The sequence below is a fragment of the Chenopodium quinoa genome, unplaced genomic scaffold (assembly GCF_001683475.1).
Source record: "Chenopodium quinoa cultivar QQ74 unplaced genomic scaffold, ASM168347v1, whole genome shotgun sequence".
Taxonomy (NCBI): Eukaryota; Viridiplantae; Streptophyta; class Magnoliopsida; order Caryophyllales; family Amaranthaceae; genus Chenopodium; species Chenopodium quinoa.
The window spans coordinates 100,552-119,458 of NW_018745330.1; the positions used below are offsets into that span (position 1 = coordinate 100,552).

General features: G+C 33.2%; 5 protein-coding genes across 5 annotated transcripts; 1 reads left to right on the top strand and 4 right to left on the bottom strand.

Moving 5' to 3' along the window:
- Positions 1-1,879: 1,879 nt before the first annotated feature.
- LOC110712752 (cysteine-rich receptor-like protein kinase 15) lies at positions 1,880-2,647 on the bottom strand. Its single transcript, XM_021891204.1, has 2 exons — positions 2,502-2,647; positions 1,880-2,417 (listed from the first exon to the last, which is right to left on the bottom strand). Exons 1-2 carry the CDS (start codon positions 2,643-2,645, stop codon positions 2,220-2,222), a joined length of 342 nt encoding a protein of 113 aa, XP_021746896.1. The 5' UTR covers positions 2,646-2,647; the 3' UTR covers positions 1,880-2,219.
- A 335-nt stretch (positions 2,648-2,982) lies between these two features.
- Positions 2,983-6,739, bottom strand: LOC110712762 (cysteine-rich receptor-like protein kinase 10). The gene is made up of 6 exons (XM_021891211.1): positions 4,909-6,739; positions 4,753-4,778; positions 3,693-3,790; positions 3,477-3,610; positions 3,066-3,362; positions 2,983-2,998 (listed from the first exon to the last, which is right to left on the bottom strand). The coding sequence occupies exons 1-6, from the start codon at positions 5,934-5,936 to the stop codon at positions 2,983-2,985; spliced, it is 1,599 nt and encodes a 532-aa protein (XP_021746903.1). The 5' UTR covers positions 5,937-6,739.
- A 1,941-nt stretch (positions 6,740-8,680) lies between these two features.
- LOC110712763 (cysteine-rich receptor-like protein kinase 6) lies at positions 8,681-10,513 on the bottom strand (the record flags this gene model as incomplete). The annotated part of the gene is given in 5 exon segments (XM_021891212.1): positions 8,681-9,575; positions 9,703-9,853; positions 9,971-10,105; positions 10,107-10,206; positions 10,303-10,513. Coding segments are annotated over 5 exon segments (630 nt in total), but the record flags the coding sequence as incomplete, so codon positions are not given.
- LOC110712764 (cysteine-rich receptor-like protein kinase 10) lies at positions 10,507-12,952 on the bottom strand. The gene is made up of 3 exons (XM_021891214.1): positions 12,181-12,952; positions 10,863-10,988; positions 10,507-10,757 (listed from the first exon to the last, which is right to left on the bottom strand). Exons 1-3 carry the CDS (start codon positions 12,950-12,952, stop codon positions 10,591-10,593), a joined length of 1,065 nt encoding a protein of 354 aa, XP_021746906.1. The 3' UTR covers positions 10,507-10,590.
- Positions 12,953-16,490: 3,538 nt separating this feature from the next.
- LOC110712751 (putative cysteine-rich receptor-like protein kinase 9) lies at positions 16,491-17,977 on the top strand. Its single transcript, XM_021891203.1, has 2 exons — positions 16,491-17,361; positions 17,674-17,977. The coding sequence occupies exons 1-2, from the start codon at positions 16,545-16,547 to the stop codon at positions 17,709-17,711; spliced, it is 855 nt and encodes a 284-aa protein (XP_021746895.1). The 5' UTR covers positions 16,491-16,544; the 3' UTR covers positions 17,712-17,977.
- Positions 17,978-18,907: the final 930 nt, after the last annotated feature.

An 18,907-nucleotide genomic window follows, 5' to 3' on the forward strand; every position in this document is an offset into this window, starting at 1 on the left:
TGCATGCAATCTCCACCAATTCGCACAAAAACAACCAAGATATTCACACTATAAACATAATTAACCAACATTGTTCCAATTCACATTACAACCACAACAAAGTACACAACGAACATATTCACACTATAACAACCAACATATTCTACATAACAAAATTTTCGTAATTAAACAACAATGTAGGCTACTTTATCAAACTAAAACAACAATTTCATCAACATTATCAACAATTTCATCAACATTTTCAACAATTTTATCAAACATTTCCACAATTTCATCATAAACTTTCTTACTAAACTAACATCAATTTAGGGCTTTTATACTAGACAATTATCAAATTACAACAAACCAACTTAGAATTATCAACATAATTGTCAATTTACATCAAACTAACTTAGAATAAACAACAACATTATCAAATTAAAACAATGTAGTATATAATTATCAAACTAACCTAGGTTTTTAAATTTTAAAAACAAAATAAGTGAGAAGTACTAACAATGTGATTATAAAGAAGAGGAGAGGCGCGTCGGCAGCAGGCAATAGGCGGCGGCGACGGCGACACGCAGCAGGCGGCGGCGACGGCAGAGCTTTGAGGAAGATAGGCTATTGCGTGAGGAAGAGTGAGTTTGAGTTTTTAGTTTTGAGGAAGAGTGAGTGCGCGAAAAATATACCAGGCAAAATCGCTGACTCAGTCAGCGTTTTAAGGGCTGTTACAGCCTGAGACAAAAACGCTGACTGAGGCAGCGTTTTTATGTATTTCCATATTTTTTTTTTAAAAAAATTTGTATTTCACTAAATAAGAAATTTTAAAAAAAATAATAATAGAAGTAAAACACTGACCGAGGCAACGTTTTACCTCAAAAGCTCAATTCCGTAAGTAGTTTGGCCACGTGTCTATATTCGTAAATAGTTTGCTAATAGGGCTCAGTTTCGTAAAAAATCCGTTCAAATCTCTCAACTAGCGCTGTGGCACACGAGTGTAACAAATGACACGACGTGGGTAATTCTAAATCACCTAGAAATGTAAACATCATTTTTTTCCCCAGTCGAATTTAATTCTACAGTATTATTTTCAATTCCAAATTTTATTGAGAAGAGTATCATGAAATTGGGTTTTGCTTGAAGAACCAATTCAGGGCAGAAATTGCTCAAAGTTATCTCTTCAATTCCATAATTCTGGCACAGCGGCCCAACAATTTGTTGAGGAAAGATCTAAAGTTTCTTCAGCGGTGTTCATAATGAGGTAATTTCCACTTTAATTGTACTAAATCAGTAAATCTCCGTTTTTTACTTCTTTAATTTAATTTTGCCGCAATTCTCTTCTTGAAATTGAGGTAGTAGTTTAATTTTAAATGTTAATTGCACTTGCTTGACTGCTTCTTGTTATATTTAATAATAATTGTTAATGGTATATTGGTATATGCTTTGGTTATATAAGTATGTTACATTGTTAATATAATAAGCTTTGGTTATGTTTAATTATAATTGTTTTGTGGTTCATGATCTTGTTATTTGGTAATGCTTGGCATGGAGTCATAATTAGACAAGATTACATTTTGTTGCTTTCAATTCTAGTGACCACTGACAAGAATGGAAGATAGTTGAACCAAAGTTGTAATCCATCAAATATAGGCAATCCAGCTTAATAGAAGAAGCGTAGATGTCAACTACGTAGTAGCTTAATTGGTTAAAGTGTTGGGGGTAATGCCTAGATCAAAAACAAAAAGGCTTTTTTTTGGAAACAATTCCATTTTCGATATAATGATGTATAACCATTACCTCTTTTGGAAGTATAAAAATGAAATACAATAATCATTTAAATTATTTTGCTTGTAAATAAACTTGAATTTAGGACCAACCCTAAGCTGTAAAATCTCTCTTAAATGATTGTAATTGTAATGTTTGAAGGTTATCTTAGGAAATGTGAAAGGTAATGCGACTGTCCTACATAAAAGTCCTTTTGAAATTAAACCGGAGTATGTAATGTTGGGGTGATTTTGAGAATTTCCTTTGTGCTCAAGGTCGTTTGTAACAATATGTAATCATGTTTGTAACAAGGTTGGTAAATAACTGAATATATGTCTTGCTGCGCGGGTGTCACCCTAGGCACAAAGAACGAACTTGGCTCACTTTCTTGACTTCCAAAAACTTTCCCTTTTATTATGTGTTTGCCTTGTGTATTTGTGTTGAATGATGCTGGTGAAGTACCCAGCAAAACTTTATTCGATATTAGAGGCAGAGTTGTCATGAAGAATGAGATCAAGGACTCCGTTCATTGTTGGCCTACTTGAAGGATTATCTTGAACACATAATAGTGCTGCTCGGATACAACTTATGACTGTAGTGCTTGAAAAGTTGCTCTCTAAAGATGGATCAACTAGTTCAATGGCATCTCCACTGTTCCAAAGACTCCTTGCCTGAAGCAAAATGACACATTATTTATGACTTTTTGTTGCCTTTTGAAGCTAATTTGAAACATGAATATATATAGGCTGTCTTACATGATCCGTTAGACCGTTCTTCTTTAGTACGCGAATAACAAAAGTATTTCTTAGCCCACTTATGATTTCCAATAGGGTGACCCCAAAGCTATACACGTCTGACTTGATGGAGAGTTCTCCACCATTTGCAGATTCAGGAGCCATATATCCACTGCGAAACAATATTTGGCCGTAAACATTAAGATTCTTAGTGAAAGTGTGAAATAACTCTTTTATCCAATATTAGAAATTGGAAGACCTTTTGGCTTAACTTGGAGCCTGGCTGTATGCTCTATGACATTTATAATTGTCATGGGAGCATGTAACCATCATATAGGATTCGGATGTTATGGTGAAAATATCTCACTCGTAACTGAGTACTCTTATTTAATTGCCAAAGTTGGTAAGCATACATATGTGATTATGTGAGATCTCTTTTATTTCAAAATTAGTAACTTTTTTTTTAAATTTTATTTATTTATTTATTTTTTTTAAAAAATAATCACAAAGGTGTGCATCTGTGAAAAAGTGAATAAAAATAGAACTAGATGCAAACAATAACTTTTAGAAGCTTTTAGATCTTACCGTGTTCCACGAAGTTTTTTGGTTTTTGCCTTTGTTTGACCTATTCTCAGGTGCCTTGCCACCCCAAAGTCTGCTATCTTTGGGTTCATCTCCTCGTCTAGCAATATGTTGTCTGGTTTCAGGTCCCGATGAATAATTTTGTAGTCTGAATCCTGATGAAGGTGCAGAAGTCCTCGCGCAATTCCTGTTATGATTTTGAACCGTGTTTCCCAATCTAATAGCTTGACCTTCTTTGGATCTATAGAATATTCATGATCATGAGTGACAGCACGAACTACAATCTGAATAACTTTGTACCTAACACAAACTATTTTTTTCAGCTAAAACATATTACCGAATAGGAATTTGTCTAAACTCAAGTTGGGTAAAAACTCATAGATAAGCAACTTTTTTTTGCCTTCGGAGCTATACCCCAACAGTTTGACAAGATTTTCATGTTGAATCTTGGCTATTAGCTGAACTTCGTTATCAAAATCTCTAAGAGCTTGACAAGAGGCTTTTGAGAGCCTCTTAACAGCCACTTCCCGGCCACCTGGAAGCTTCCCCTGCAGTATGTATATGGAAAACCCTTTAATTTGTCACAGAAAATTGAAAAGCTGTTGTGAGTGGGCGTATACTTTGTAGTACCTTGTAAACAACTCCAGATCCTCCTTGGCCAAGTTTGTTATCATTTGAAAAGTTATCTGTTGCAGAATTAATCACGCTGAAGCTGTATTTGATGACGCCTGGAAGAGGATTGTTTGTGGTTGAGTAAACAGCAGTAAAACAAGTTTCTTATTAGTTGGAAAACCATAATTACAATGCAGCATTAACTCTGTAATACTTCTGTTATTAGTAGTTGCAATAGGCTTTTATGTGGTGCTATCAAGTGTTGTTTTTTTCTTTATGTGGACTATATTATTTGGACAATAATCTACTCTCCAATTCAATGGTACAACTACACGTTTAGTGGACAGTTTGTGAAGGAGAAGTTTTTATTGAGATCAGGCTCACTAATTGATGATACTTTACACTTTACAAGTTTACTGAGGAAACACAACCATGCTGAAGTGACTAGCACTCCCATGCAGGATTTAGTCAAGTCTTGTTAAAGTCATTTGAGTCGTAAAAAACCATATGTAGGAAAGATAAATATATTAAATTCTATAACTCGATTTGTCATATATCTACTCCGTATATAACTGTCATCATTCAAGTATCCATAAAACTCAAATTGACATGGGATTTGGTTTTTTGATTAATACATTTTAATTTATTTTGAGAGGAATGGATTTAAGTTGCGTAACTTAGAAATGTTCAAAGAAACTACCAGTTTCAATAGGACCGAAAGATGATAGTATAATGTGCATGTCATGCATGGTTATTGATCTAATACCTATTTGCCGTAGGTACTGGGAATATAGTACAGCAATAACAATAATGACAAGATTGTGTATGATGCAGACTTGATGAATACCTATTGTGACTTTGTGAGGACACCAGACGACAAGTTTGTTTTCTGCTTCTTCTCGAGGTGAGATTTTACTCTTTTTTTAATTTTTAATTTTTATTTATTTGTTTCTTTTATGCAGTTGCTACTAATGATTGACAATAAGCATTTGTAATGTTGTGTATAGGACTTAGTTTATTTCTTATAATCTAGAAAAATAAAAAGAAAAAAACTTTCTGGGATGAATTAGTTATATACCTGCAAGTCTGTGCTGTTTCTTCCTCCTGTACATGAACAAGAGGATAATGAAGAGAAGCAACAATACAAAGCCAGAGGCTGGAACAACAGCTCTTGTTATGTAAAAATGTATACTCCTAGTCTTGACTGCTCCAAAACATATTAGATTAAGTCAACAACATATATATATATATATATATAGTGCCAAGACACCCAACTATGCCTTTGACAGCATTACTAAGTCTGTTTTTGGTTGGGGGCCTTGGTGCTTTAGTATATTCAATTTGAATACTCCATGGAAAATTTATGTTCTTATTTGATATATATTTAATAGTTGTAATTATAAAGGGTTTATTATTCTCCAAAGTTCTTCCCATTTTTTTTTTTTTTTTTTTAATGTTTTTACCTGAATGCGATGTTTGCTTGCCTGATTGTCCTGGAGGTGTAGCTAGTGGAGGATGGAAACGTGACGTATTATACCTTATTTGGCAGTTTGGCTGGAAAATCACAGCCCATACTTTTCCTCTGCAACAAGTCTGCCATTCTCTATAACTGCCACTCAAGCAACTTTCACAAGGTGAGCCAAGTATACCAGGGGAGCATTGAACAACACAATACAACGTTTGATCAGGTGGGAGAGGAGCCTTTCCGGTTTCATAACCGTGGTAAGTTTCATTATAAGCTGCCCTCTTGATTAGATTGTTGATAGTTGTTGACATTACTTGGTCTAACTGTGTGGGATTGGATATGTTCTCATTGCTGTTCTGATGCCAATTAAAAGGATCAGTTTTTAACAGCGAGAATATTGACCTGTTTGCATAACTTAGGGTGCATCCCTCATACGAAATGCTTGCTTCTTTGTGGTTACTGCATTTGGTGACTATTTCCTGTGCCGCAGACTGTACACATTCTTGGCAGGGCTGATGACTGACATCACCTCTGCAATAGAATTGGCCATAGACTATGTTGGGGCTGTGTCCTCTGGTGGAATTATATAGGCCTGTTGTTGAAGCTTTTACGCTGAGATCTGATAGGACAATATTGAGATTTCTTTGGTATGTACTGTTCTGTGTATAATTACCAGCTTCATAGCAGTAAGAGCCAATAAGATTTATCTGTGAAGTAACCATTTTCAGCTGCAGAATTTGAAGAAAGATTAGGAGGAAAGATTTTAAGATATAGTAAAATGATGCCACTTTTGACATATGATTAAACCCAGCTCAGCTGTCTTGTTTGGGAGAGATTATATTTGTTGTTTTATAAGGCATATGGAGATAAATCTGGCTACTTAAAACCAATATATCTGACTTTTTCTGATATGGGGCTCTAGATCTACTATTATTTCTGTAAATAGATGCCCCGTTATGTATTGCAAAGAGCAAGCATAACTTTGTTTGTAGGCTTGGATGCAATTGTTAAATATTACTTGAAACTATCTAGTAGTGTAAAAGAATGATTTAATGAATTTAGCTTTATTATGAATCTGAACCTGTCAACTTGACCTGAAAAAGTGATTAATTTGGATTTATTTGGTGTTAGGAATGAGTTATGTGACCTAGAAAGTTCAGCAAGGGACTATTGATTGGGTAATGGCCTGATGGGAAAATATTTTTTTGCTCATATTCAATGAACCTCAATGATCTTTCTCTATAAGATTTCCATGCAAGGGAAAAGCTCAGCTATTTGAAATTTTCAATGTCAGAACTGTAATAATTTTTTAATTAAAGCTGGGTCGTCTGAATTTTTCAATGCAAAGAACTGTTAGTGTTAGTTTGTTCTCAGCTTGCTGTAGCCAAGTTTGAAATGATCAAATTGTATGATCATTTGTCGTAACTCCCTCGTACAAAAATAAGATCTTTGCAAGGGTGAGAAACTGGGGATGATATTTTAAAGAATGAGTTGCCAAAAGTAAAGTGGCTTGGAGTATAGCTGTTACTGGGATTGAATAATCAAGAATGTTGTCATTCTTTAGATTCATTTTGTGCACGCTTGTGTAATGACGTAGCAAATGGAGAAGGTAACTTTATTGTATAGCCTAGCTTCTTAGGATATTGTAGTAAAATTCTCAGTATATAAGAATATAATTAAGTATATAACATGGCTTCTGATATTGATAAATAAATTCAAACTGTTTTAAATATATATTTTCTTTATTTTAATAGTGTTATATTCCAAAATTGTTGGTATGTAGTATTGAATCTTGTATATTATATCTTCACAGGCCTTGCCAAGCCAAAGTCTTTGTAACTTCTTATCCAAACAATACATTATTTGATTTGTAGTATTTGTGAATAGAGATATGCTAAAATGATGTCATTAGATTTCGTCAGCTTGTTACTACATTGTTTTATCTTTTATGAGCATGCAATATTGTGGAATATGGCTACTTCAGAACAGATGGATCTTATATATTCTTTGACACCAAATTGATACATGATTATGAGTTGAACCTTTAATCAATGCCCTTGCAGGCCTTGTTAAAGTGTCAAGTCCGAGCATATCCTTTTCACTGGCTTCTTGTATTTATCGAATATTATTTCAAATAATGTTTAAAAATTTATTTGTGATTGACGTAATTGCCAAGTGGTAAGGCTGATGTCAGATCAGGATATTTGGAATTATTAGAGAGTATATTCTACTCATAACTATTTGTCAACTAAACCTATTTTTTAGTGGAGTTGACACCGGTTAAGAAAAATGTTATAAGACTTTGGTAGCAGTTAGAGAATGGTCAATGAAAAGAAATATTAAAAGCCTTAAGGTGATGCAAACACTTTTTTAGATGTAAATCTATCTCATTCCTCAAGAATGGTGGCCTATTCATGCTTTGGCCTGCTATGTCTAACAAGGAAGATAGCTTAATTGAGAAGCTATGTTAGCACGATTGCATAAAATCATGAATACATCTAAGCTGTTTCTGAACTAGCTGTTCTTCTGTTAAATGTACCTGATTTAGCATTGACCATCAACGAGCTCTTAACACTGTTATATCTTGCATATCTGAATGTGTAGTAGTAGATTGATACATCCCTGCTGATGAAATGCTGTTACCTGTTTTGTGGTAATCTTCTGATGGTACATCTGATTGACAAATTTAGTTGCTATTTAGGGCAGAAACTATGATGACATTGTGGGTCTATTCTGTTATTCCTTTTGTGCATGATTTTGAAAGCCAATATATATTGTATTACTTCTTTGGCTAAAAAATTGCCAGAGTCTACTAAAAGCTAGTATTGTCTCGGCATTTTTTGACCTCTATTGCTGTCGCATGAGTCCATGAATCATTTTTACTTTTTCAGCTAGTGTATGTGTAATCTGTGAGAAACTATCTAAAGATACCCCACCCCCCCCCCCCTCAACACACACATTTTTATGTCTGTTTTTTTCTGCTGTATTACGGATGTTTCTATCTCTTACTGTCTGACCACCAGAACAATGGCTCCAAAATTGTAGACATCTGGTATGACAGACAATTTATCACACCTAATATATTTTGGGTCCATACATCTGTAACAATGATCATGTATTCATGTTTAACAAAGTGAATTTTTTGTTTTTTAAAAATGAAGGTAGTATTTAAGTCAAAGTTCAAAAGCTCACACCTGTTCTATTAGCCTCTGATATAAGATTTATATTAAGGTTAACCAGTAGCAATTTTTTGGTGATGTTTGATGCTGTTGTGAACTAAGAAGTTGACAATTTGACATCCAGTGTGGACATAAAACCAGGGTTGGTGGTTGGAGACTCAATATTTACTTATGAGTGGAAAATGGAGCCATTATATTATTGATGTTATTGACATGAAATATGGTGCACTATTCTGTGTGCAGGTAGGTTTGTTCGTTTTGGAACTGTGTCTGGAACTCTGCTTCAGCTGCAGTATATTGGATCTGTTTTTTTAAAAAAGTGTCTTACCTTTATCATTCATCAAAGTGGTACAATTCTAAACTCCCTTCTCTAGTTTGTCAATATTTTACAGTTCTGAGCAAACTGAACATAGATCACATTATTTTGCAGTGCGGATTCCATAAAAGTCTTTTAAATCCATATATGATAACCAAATTAAATACAGTAAGAATTTTTGTTTTGGATGTTTGATTTAAATGTGATAGTTCATTATGTAATATCAACCATTTTGCTTATATTTATTTTCATTTGTTTGGGAAAAATAAGGATTCTAAGTTCTAACATATATTCTATCTTTAACAATGGCCACAGTGGCCTACACTTTTTGTTCATAAGTGGACTTCCCATTTATGATTTTTCTGCATATATATGCATAATGTTTTGCCTTAGTAATATGAACTAGATTGTGCTCCTCTCATATCTCTGATGAGAATATTGATCAACATGACTGGTCCTTTCTATATGTTGTATCTGAGCAAGAAGTAGATCCTGTATGTCGTTTCTAGAGTATGTGCATGAATTCTTCCTGTAATTGAACACTTTTTTAGCTAACTTGTAGCCTTGCTGGATATTGGAATGTTATATCCCAGCAAAAGAAAGACCATGTGTCCTGAACATATATACTCCCTCCTATCCTCTGTTCATTTAACGAGGATAAACATCTGTGATGTCCTTACTTCCTGAAAATATAGTAGAGGATTGACCAGAAGTGCTACTACTAGGGGCTATTAACTGAGGTGGTGTTGGCTCAGAGAGTACCACTGGAGAGCCATTGAGTGCCGAGACAATTGGAGCCATTGTTGGTCTCTTATTTGCATTTTCTTGGATGCAAAGCAAGCCAATGTGAATGCATTTCACCGCTTCCTCACTTGAGAAGCTACCTTTGAGTCGGAGGTCCACCAACTCTAAAGCTGCATTGAGGTTCCAAAGCCTCCAGGCTTGGGGCGAATAGATTCACACATCACATATAAACTATCAGATCTTCAGTTTGAAAACTAATAAGCCTTGTCCTAAGTTATAATTTCTTAGATTAAGAAGGTTTTTTCTTTATAGAATCATACTTACTCGTTGAAGTAAACTTTCTTCATGAAAAGGGAAGGCTGTTGAGTTACACTTATGGCCACTTACTATTTCCAAAACTATTACTCCAAAGCTATAAACATCTGACTTGACTGAAAAACGCCCAGCCATTGCATACTCTGGAGCCATGTATCCACTGCAATAATAGTAGTCAAGTAAATGCGGAAGAAGTTATAATTAAGAATATTGAAATGAACAGTTATAATTCAACATACAAGAATCATCATAAAACTTGTATATACTTAGTACTTACTATGTCCCAACAATCCTATTGGTATCACCTTGAATTTGATCAGCTCCTACAAGCCTTGCCAAACCAAAATCTGATATTTTTGGGTTCATGTTTTCATCTAACATAATATTGCTTGATTTTAGATCACGATGTATTCTTTAGTCTTGAATCTTCATGAAGGTAGAGGAGTCCTCTTGCAATTCCTGCTATTATCTTATATCGGGTTTCCCAATCCAATGATATGTGCTTGTTTTGATCTGCAATTTTTATTAATTAGCAAAAAAAAAATCTTGATATACTACAAACAAAAGCAGAATTGAAATGCTGGTTGCTTTCAATTAATTTTATGATACCAAGTAGGACTTTGTCAAGACTTGAATTAGGCAAGAACTCATAGACAAGTAACTTTTCTTGTGCTTGCAAACAGAATCCCAAGAGTCTGACCAAGTTCTTATGCTGAAGCTTTGCAACTAATAGAACTTCTGTCTTGAATTCTGCAATACCTTGCCCCGAGGTGGATGACAACCTTTTCACTGCTATTTCTTGTCCATTTGGAAGTGTTCCCTATAAAGTTGGATTTAATAAATGTGTTTGAGTATATTCCAATAAAATTTGATTAACCTTAAGTGAAAACTTGTGATTTAAATGTGTTCAAATATGTAGCTTGTTATACTTAGAAATATTACCCTGTAAACAACACCAAATCCACCTTGCCCAAGCTTATTGTCTGTTGAGAAATTATTTGTTGCGACTCGTATTGTCTTGAAATCATATTGTAATGATTCTACTGTAACTATCTCCTTTAGTTCTGTTTCAATGGTTAGATATTATTTAAAATACAAGAATTTTGTGATGTTCTTTGCATGCTTTATGACTGTCAAAGAAGAATGTTCAACATAAAGTTTTGATTTACCAGGAGATGGCGTTGCTGCCTTCCGATTGTATATGCAACAGAAAGCTCCAGCCAGGAGCAAGATTGCAAAGATTACAGGAATGCTGACAGCAATGGCAATGTGTGACAATCTTTTCTGCTGCTTGTCTGCATAGTTAAGGTATAGATTTAAAAATTTTATCATTTTGCACGGAATTGGACTAAATACAAATCTTGAAAATATTGGACTTGTTAATAAGTATCTTATCCAGGCCGAAGCTCCGCTTACTCGGCCTAGGTTAGTAACTTAGCAGTCTAGCACTTTGAAAGTGGATGGATGGGTAAGGGATGATCCTCACTCTCAAAGTGCCTTTAGTGAAGATTGAACCCCTAATTCAAGTTTAGAGGGTATAAAACTTTTCACTAGGTCAAGCTTAAAATGATATTGCATCATTAGTCCAATAAGAAAATTAAACAGTAATCAGCTTGCTTGTTTTACTTTAAACTTTTCATACGCTGTATTTTGCCTCACTTAGTGGCTGCTGCAATGTAATCAGTGCTTAATCCAGGTGTACTAAAGTTTTCATACATCATATTGATAATATTAGTCATCTTTGAATTCAATTGGTTAATTTAGTTTGCTTGTTCAACTTAAATTCTCTTCATCAATTTTTCTGTAAATTTTCCCTACAAAAAGTCACTGCTGAACTATTCCTCTGTTCTGCTCTGTTTTGACTTTGTTTCTCGACCTGACTTTTTGAGTTGTCCTATCCTTTAATCAAAGTTGTGTTGTTTTCATCCCTTTTGTGAAATTAAGTGTACATGGACAAACAAATACTAGTTCCCTAATGAGAAAATTAATCTGACTCATTTCCTGGAAAGAACATTTCATTCTCATTCAAGAATTAATTCAATTTTACTTGACCATCTTAAAAAAAACAGGGGTTGTAACTGCTCAGTACAGGATCATGTAGGTCTGCCCTTGATATGTTACTTTGATTTTAGATACACTATTATTTGTTCATTTAAAGTATCAATGCGCTATTACTCGTCTCTTTTTATGCAATAAGTGATGCTTCCTAAAGTCTTATTCATAACCTTGAATGGCAAATTGGCAATGAAGAGTGGAGTACATATTTAGTCCTTTATATTAACTTGTAAGATATTTGCATCACAGGGTCAGTATGACACTTGAAACTAATGGTGCAAAACTAGACAACTGTGCTTAGTTGAGTGATAGGTTATGTACACGAATGATAGTGATTAACTGTTAATCCTCTCATTAAAAATCCATTCTAACATATGAAGTCTATGAAATTGCCACTACAAGCTAACAAAAAGTACTTGCATAATTTTATACCTCTTGTAACGGTTGATGTTGAATTGATGATCGCAGATAGCAAAAATGATGTGTTAACTGTATTTCCATAAAACGGACTGACTTCAAATCTTACATTGCAGCTTGGTAGCAAAGCTCTCCCTCCAAGCATCATTGGAAGCTTCCCAATCGCAATTTTCAAGCACCGACCACAGTCATCTGCTGACAAGTCTAGCGTGCACTGCCCCAAGGTATATAACTTCTTTGAGCCTGTGATGCTAGCCATTTTGGTACCAAATTTCACCTTGCTGTTCACAATTTCTGGTGTCATATCCATCATGGTATTGTTAAGCACCTTAGAAAATGCTTGAGTCTCGTTACTAGTAATGTTTTCAGGGTTCCATGCCACGTTACTTGGGTAATCATCCATCTGATGATAAAATGACTCATTAGAGAAACGAAGCATGCAATTATCATACCATAGAACAGCCCATATCTGGATCGGACATTCTTTGAGGATACTACCTTGAGCTACGTATGCGCATTGGCCGCAACCTTGACTACCAATGCCACCCCGGCATAGGTAAAGGCCATAAACTTTATCAGGGATCTGACCTACAGATGTGTAATAAAAACCAGAAAGCGAAGCTTTGGCAGTTAACTCGGCTAAGAGATTACCGAGGTTTTTTTGGTACTGACTGTTTTGGGTGTAATTAGAACTACCTGTGCAGTTGGTGAAGTAATCAAAAGCTTGGGAACTTGGAATAACAAGTTGAAACACAAGTAATAAGGTTAAGGATATCAACATGACCATAGTTGCGCTGCCGTAGGCAGCTGATGCATGGAAGTATATATGGAGCAAGTATGATGAAAGAGTGTCTAAAATTTTCGGTTACATAAGTGTTCTAAAAGCAATGGTTTACTTATACAAGTATTTGGTAAAGTTTTCAGTTGCTTCCTGAATGGTCGATATTGTTGTCAAATCAATGATGTAGTTTTTTTTTTTTTTTTTTTTTTTTTTTTTTTTTTTTTTTTTGAAGCCATGATGTTGTAGTTTGTTTTGCCCCATATAATTATAACTAAATTGACTACTTTTTTCCGAGAATACAAGATGCATAGTATTATTGGTATTAAATTATTGATGCCATGTCACTACTGTTATTAATTACCAATTTTTCTTCGTAAAAATTTATTATTTGTTAGCATTAATATTTGAACCCATGAGGCATAAGCCATAACTTTGTATTCATTAAAATTGAACTTTGACCACCACTCCAATGACACATCTAATATGATAATAAAGTTGTATTAAAAAGAAAGAAAATGTTATACATAGCCCTTAGATATACATATAAACATTAAATTTACACTTGAAAATAGTAAAAGTTAAGTAATCGTAAAAGGCAAAAGCTAATGAGCGTCCTTGGGGCGTTAGATAAGAGAATTAAAGTGATCATAAAAATATAGACACTAATTACACTGATTCACGCGTATTTTTGTCATAAATTCCTAATTTTATATAATTTCCAAAAGTGCATTTAATGCTTATACATGGATGTTATGGCTACATACAACATTACCCTAAAAAGATTTATTTATGTTTATAAATTCTACAATTATAATTGTGAACTTATATGTGGATATTTTAACAATAACATTTTTTTTTGAGGAAATTAGATGATTACAACTTTTTTTTTACATTTCTTTCGGTTACTCAACCATAATTCATATTTATGTTAATTTAAATATATAACCCAAAAATGCATAATAATTTTACAAGTTTTTTTTTACCACAAAATTTATTTAATCGAAGAAATTTATTGTGACAGCTGATTAATAAAAAAATCTCTTTAACAATTAAAACAAACTGATACAATATAACATTTAGATTACTGCATATTAAATCATGCATTTTGATGTTCAATCATATCTACAAAATTTAAAGAGTGATGCTTCGTATTATTTTTATAAAATCATATTATTTTGCAAAAAAATGATATATTTCACATTATTTTGTTATAATTTTTAATATACAAAATGACCAAAAACTAGTTTTTTATTAAATCTTACAAATGCAAATATGATTGTAAATTCTCATTGTCACATAAATGTCACAACAATATTATGTGAGATTTTATGAAATTTATTTTAATTTTTAATTTTCAATTTTAAAATATCAAGTTTTTATAAATTTATCATGTACTTCATATGTAATACGAAGTAGAAATGCATTAATAGTCAAATATATGGATAGGTGGTAAAAAACGCAATTTATTTAAAGAAGTCATAGGTCATTGGAACTGAGAAGGTATTGTGTACGGATTTCTGTATGTATGATTATGTGCGGCAGATTTGGCTGATATGTTTATTTGTTAGCTAATATGTTTCATTTGTTGGATAATATATTTTTTGTATTGGCTAATATATATTTCTTTTGGTGATTGACATGTACTTTTTTATATGTTCCGTTTGTTGGCTGCTATCAGGTATCAGTTGATTAATATGTTGCTTTAATTGGCTGATATGTTTTTTTTGTTGACAGATATGTATCTTTTGTTAGTTTATACTCCATCCGTTTTTAAATACTTGATCCATTTCTCCATGCGTGGAGTTTTAGGAGAAATTGGAGAAAGTGATAAAGTATGGGGTTGGTAGAAGAATTTAAAAAAAAAAAAACAAAAGTAGTAGAGAGAATTGTAGGAGAGAGAATATGGAATTAATATTGTTGGGCTCAATTGGTGAGAGAAATTTATAAAATATTGTAAAAACTTTCCAAATAAAGAATTTGAACTAGTGTTTGAAAACGGATGGAGTATATGTTTCATTTTGTTAGTTGATATGCTTATTTTGTTGGCTTATATGTTGCTTTTGTTTGCTAATTCATCATTTTGTTGGCTGATATGCTTCATTTGTTAGCTAATATGTTTGATATGTTCCTTTTGTTGGTTGATACTTTTCATTTGTTGACTAATATATTTCTTTTGTTTACTGATACAATTTTTATCAATGTTTGATAATAAATAGTGATTAGAGGAAAATTGGAAGAAAAGGGGTGAAATTAGTAAATAAAAAAAAAATAATAAATAAAAAAAGTCATGTGACCTGGAGGATCCAACGTCGAAAATAACCAAGTCAAATTTCGAAATGTGAGCAAAAAAAATTTAACGGGACATGATTAGAACTCTTTCTCACCCATTTATTAACATTATTGAAATTTTAAGGAGAATTTTTAAATTACCACTCAAAAATGTATTCATTTTTAAAATAATCACCCGTTAATTTATTTATTTATTTATTTTACCACCTCTTAAATTAAAAAAACTACTCAGATTACCACCCATTGTAAAATTTTGGTGGATTTCTGGTATGTGGACCTACCCAATGGCTAGTAACGGTTATGTTTAAGCATTATAATCAACCATGTCTTCACTCCACCTCCCCTTTAAACCAGTTTATTAAGTATAAGGCAACCTAAAATCAAAAGAAAACAAATGAAAAAAAATCAAGAGCTTGTTATCTAAATTGCCACTACTACTAATCATCTTCTTCCTGTTACCACTAAGAGTCGTTAGGTGGGGCCCACATAAGAGAAATCCACCGAAATTTTGAAATAGTTGGTAATTTGAGTAGTTTTTGAATTTAAGAGGTGGTAAAATAAAAATATAAATTTAACGGGTGGTTATTTTAAAAAGGATACATTTTTGGGTGGTTTTTAAAAATTAACCAAAATTTAATCTTATTATGGTATTCTCTAGAGGGGATTAGCGATCTTAGCGCTTTCCTCTCGGTTTGAAAAAATACATCTCTAAAGAGATATAAAAGATTAAAAAATACTGCCTCCGTCACCGAATGATAGTCACTATTTTCATTTTTGGACACCCAAAATGTAAGTCACATTTCACAATTTTAGATCCCATACAATCTTACAAAATGACCTATATACCCTCATTTTTTTTGGTTGTATTATCTGTGCTTCCCAAAATACCCTCATATTTGCCTTTGTACTTGTTCCTTAATTGAATGAGTTGTCTCCCTTTTTAATGACAATCAGTTTCTCTCTCTTCTTTTTGTTTTGCACATGATTGGATTTTAATTCCCATGTACTTTTATTTATTTCTCCTTTTTCACCCAAAAGTGACTATCATTCGGGGACGGAGAGAGTAATAGGGGTTTCTATGAGGGTTCCTCGTGACTTTGAAGTCAACTCATGTAATATTCAATATAGTGGGCTTGCTAAATAATCGATTTTAATTGGTCACCCTGTATCCACCAAAACAATATGGGTCCCTAATTTTAGGAAAAATAAAAACGCTTGATGTTGACTTAATTTATCACTTAATCAATAAAAGCCATGCTAGTAGTCATTGTTATTTATCACCTTCATCCCACACCTTCAAAACACCAATATGATGATATTTCCATTAATATTTATCATCTTCCTACGCCTTGAATGCGTTTTATCAACCTCGAATCATTCCTTTGTCTTTGCACATGCATCCGGAATTGGAACGATCGATAATTGTGGAAAAAACAACCTTCAAAATCTCCTAGCAACCTTAACATCCCAAACCTTAAGTACCGGGTTTTATAACTTTAGTACTACCTTCCCCGGAACTCCCAATCAGCTACATGTCCTATACCTTTGTCGAGGTGATGTTGTCGATCCCCAAGTTTGCTATAGTTGTATCAATTCTGCTAAAAACTATAACTTCGAAAACTCCTTTTATGTAAGAGAGGGTTTAATTTGGTATGACCTTTGTATGATAAGATTCTCGAATGAGTCGTTTCTTGGCAAGTTGGATACAGGGATGTCAACGGCCTCTTGGGACAATCATAAAATCGAGGGTAGGCATCGTATTCATTTCATGAAAATTCTAAGGAATACGATGGAGGCCTTGGCCATCCAAGCCTCGAATGTTGTAAACGGAAGAAAATTTGCTTCAAAAGTTGTCAAGTATACAAGGTTTGATTCGTTTCACGCGATGGTCCAGTGTACGCCGGACTTGTTGGCTAGTGATTGTTACAAGTGCTTGACAAGCGCGAGACAGAAGCTACTGAGTCTTCGCGGTAGTTTAAGTGGAGATGTTACATACAGTAGTTGTATGGCTCAATATAAGACTACTCTTGCGTTCAGTAACAAGTATTCTGCAAGTGAAGAGGTTAAGCCCTTGCCGTTTCTCCCATCTACAGCAGCTACTAATTCAGCACCAATTTCACTAACAGGTAAACGAAGATACTAAAATTTCGTATATGATCTGATTTACTAGCTAGTAATCTTGGTTTTACTTTGGATTTGATTTCGTTAATAGTTTGATTAGAGATCTCATCAGTCTATAGTAAGACCTTTAATGTATTAATTAAAAGGAAAAGTGATGCATCTAAATTGAAAGTTCTATTATTTAAAAGTGATACATCTAATAAAAAAACAGAGGAAATATTAATTTGTTTTTAAGTTTTATATATAAGTCCATCCATTTGTAACTTTACTATATAATTTGTGCAGTCGTTCATTTTTGTAAGTTTGTTTTGATTCAGGAACACAACTTGATGATCCTGCTGATAGAAGCGAATGATCTACGGAATAACGATGGATTGTAGTCGAGCACACGAACTATATATGAGCTTCCCTATTAAAAAAAATGTTGTAATAAACTAAACTGCTGGTAGTTATGTTGTTTCATTTGCTACAAAATATAAGATTAAACTTTCTCTGTATTAGACATGTTCATGTAACATGCATCGAATTGCTGTATAACATATACTTGATATAATTAAGCATGGACTGATACATATATTATATTTCATACAGTAAAGAAGATCATGATGCTTTATAATTTTATATCAATATTTCCAATCAGGGTGTAATTTGGACTGTTTGCGTAATCGGTTTATTTTGATTATGATGTAAAGATAAAACTAAGCTAGCGTGGGAGGAGGCATTATTTAACTGTGGTATTACTTGACTTTTCAAAACTATGCATTGATTAAGGGGTCAATGGTAAGTCATGCAATTGTATTGTTAATTTATTGTTTTGTTGAAGATTATCTAGTATTAACTATTAAGTGGACTTTTGATTGGTGGGTCTCTCTCTACCTAATGTCTGTATTTCCTAATCAAGTATCACAAGATTTATTGGCGATGCAACTTTTGTACGGGCGACTATGAAAAAAAATAGTATGCCCATATGTAAAAAGGCAAAATTGGTGTAACGTACAACATAAACTATATACTTTCTCTGTTTTTTTTACTTGATCTGTTTCTTTTATCACGCTTGTCAATGAAAAACTTTAACGATCAATAATTTAAATTCTTCATAAGTAAATATTATAAAAGTTATATATTATGATAGTACTTATTGAGACGAATCCAAAAAATCATATATGAATATATTTTTCCTTACATATTATTCACAAAAGACGGTTAAAAGAAATGTGGTGAATAGTCTAAAAGTCAAAATGGATCAAGTAATAAAGAATGGAGGAAGTATGATTTAGGCACACCCAATATCACCTTTGATTATTCTTAATAAGTTAATAGTAAAATAACACTAACTACGACAAAAGGTACTAACACCACCATTGTCTACATTGTTGGTGTTGTTGATGCCAATTTCTCAAAGTTGCATAGGATATATCCCATAAAATAATTGTTATGAAATGATATCAATAATGTAAAATATACGCAGACATGTAAACATACAATGAAATAAAAACAATTAATGAAAATTTATACTTTACTTGGATTATATTAACACAACACCTATGCAAT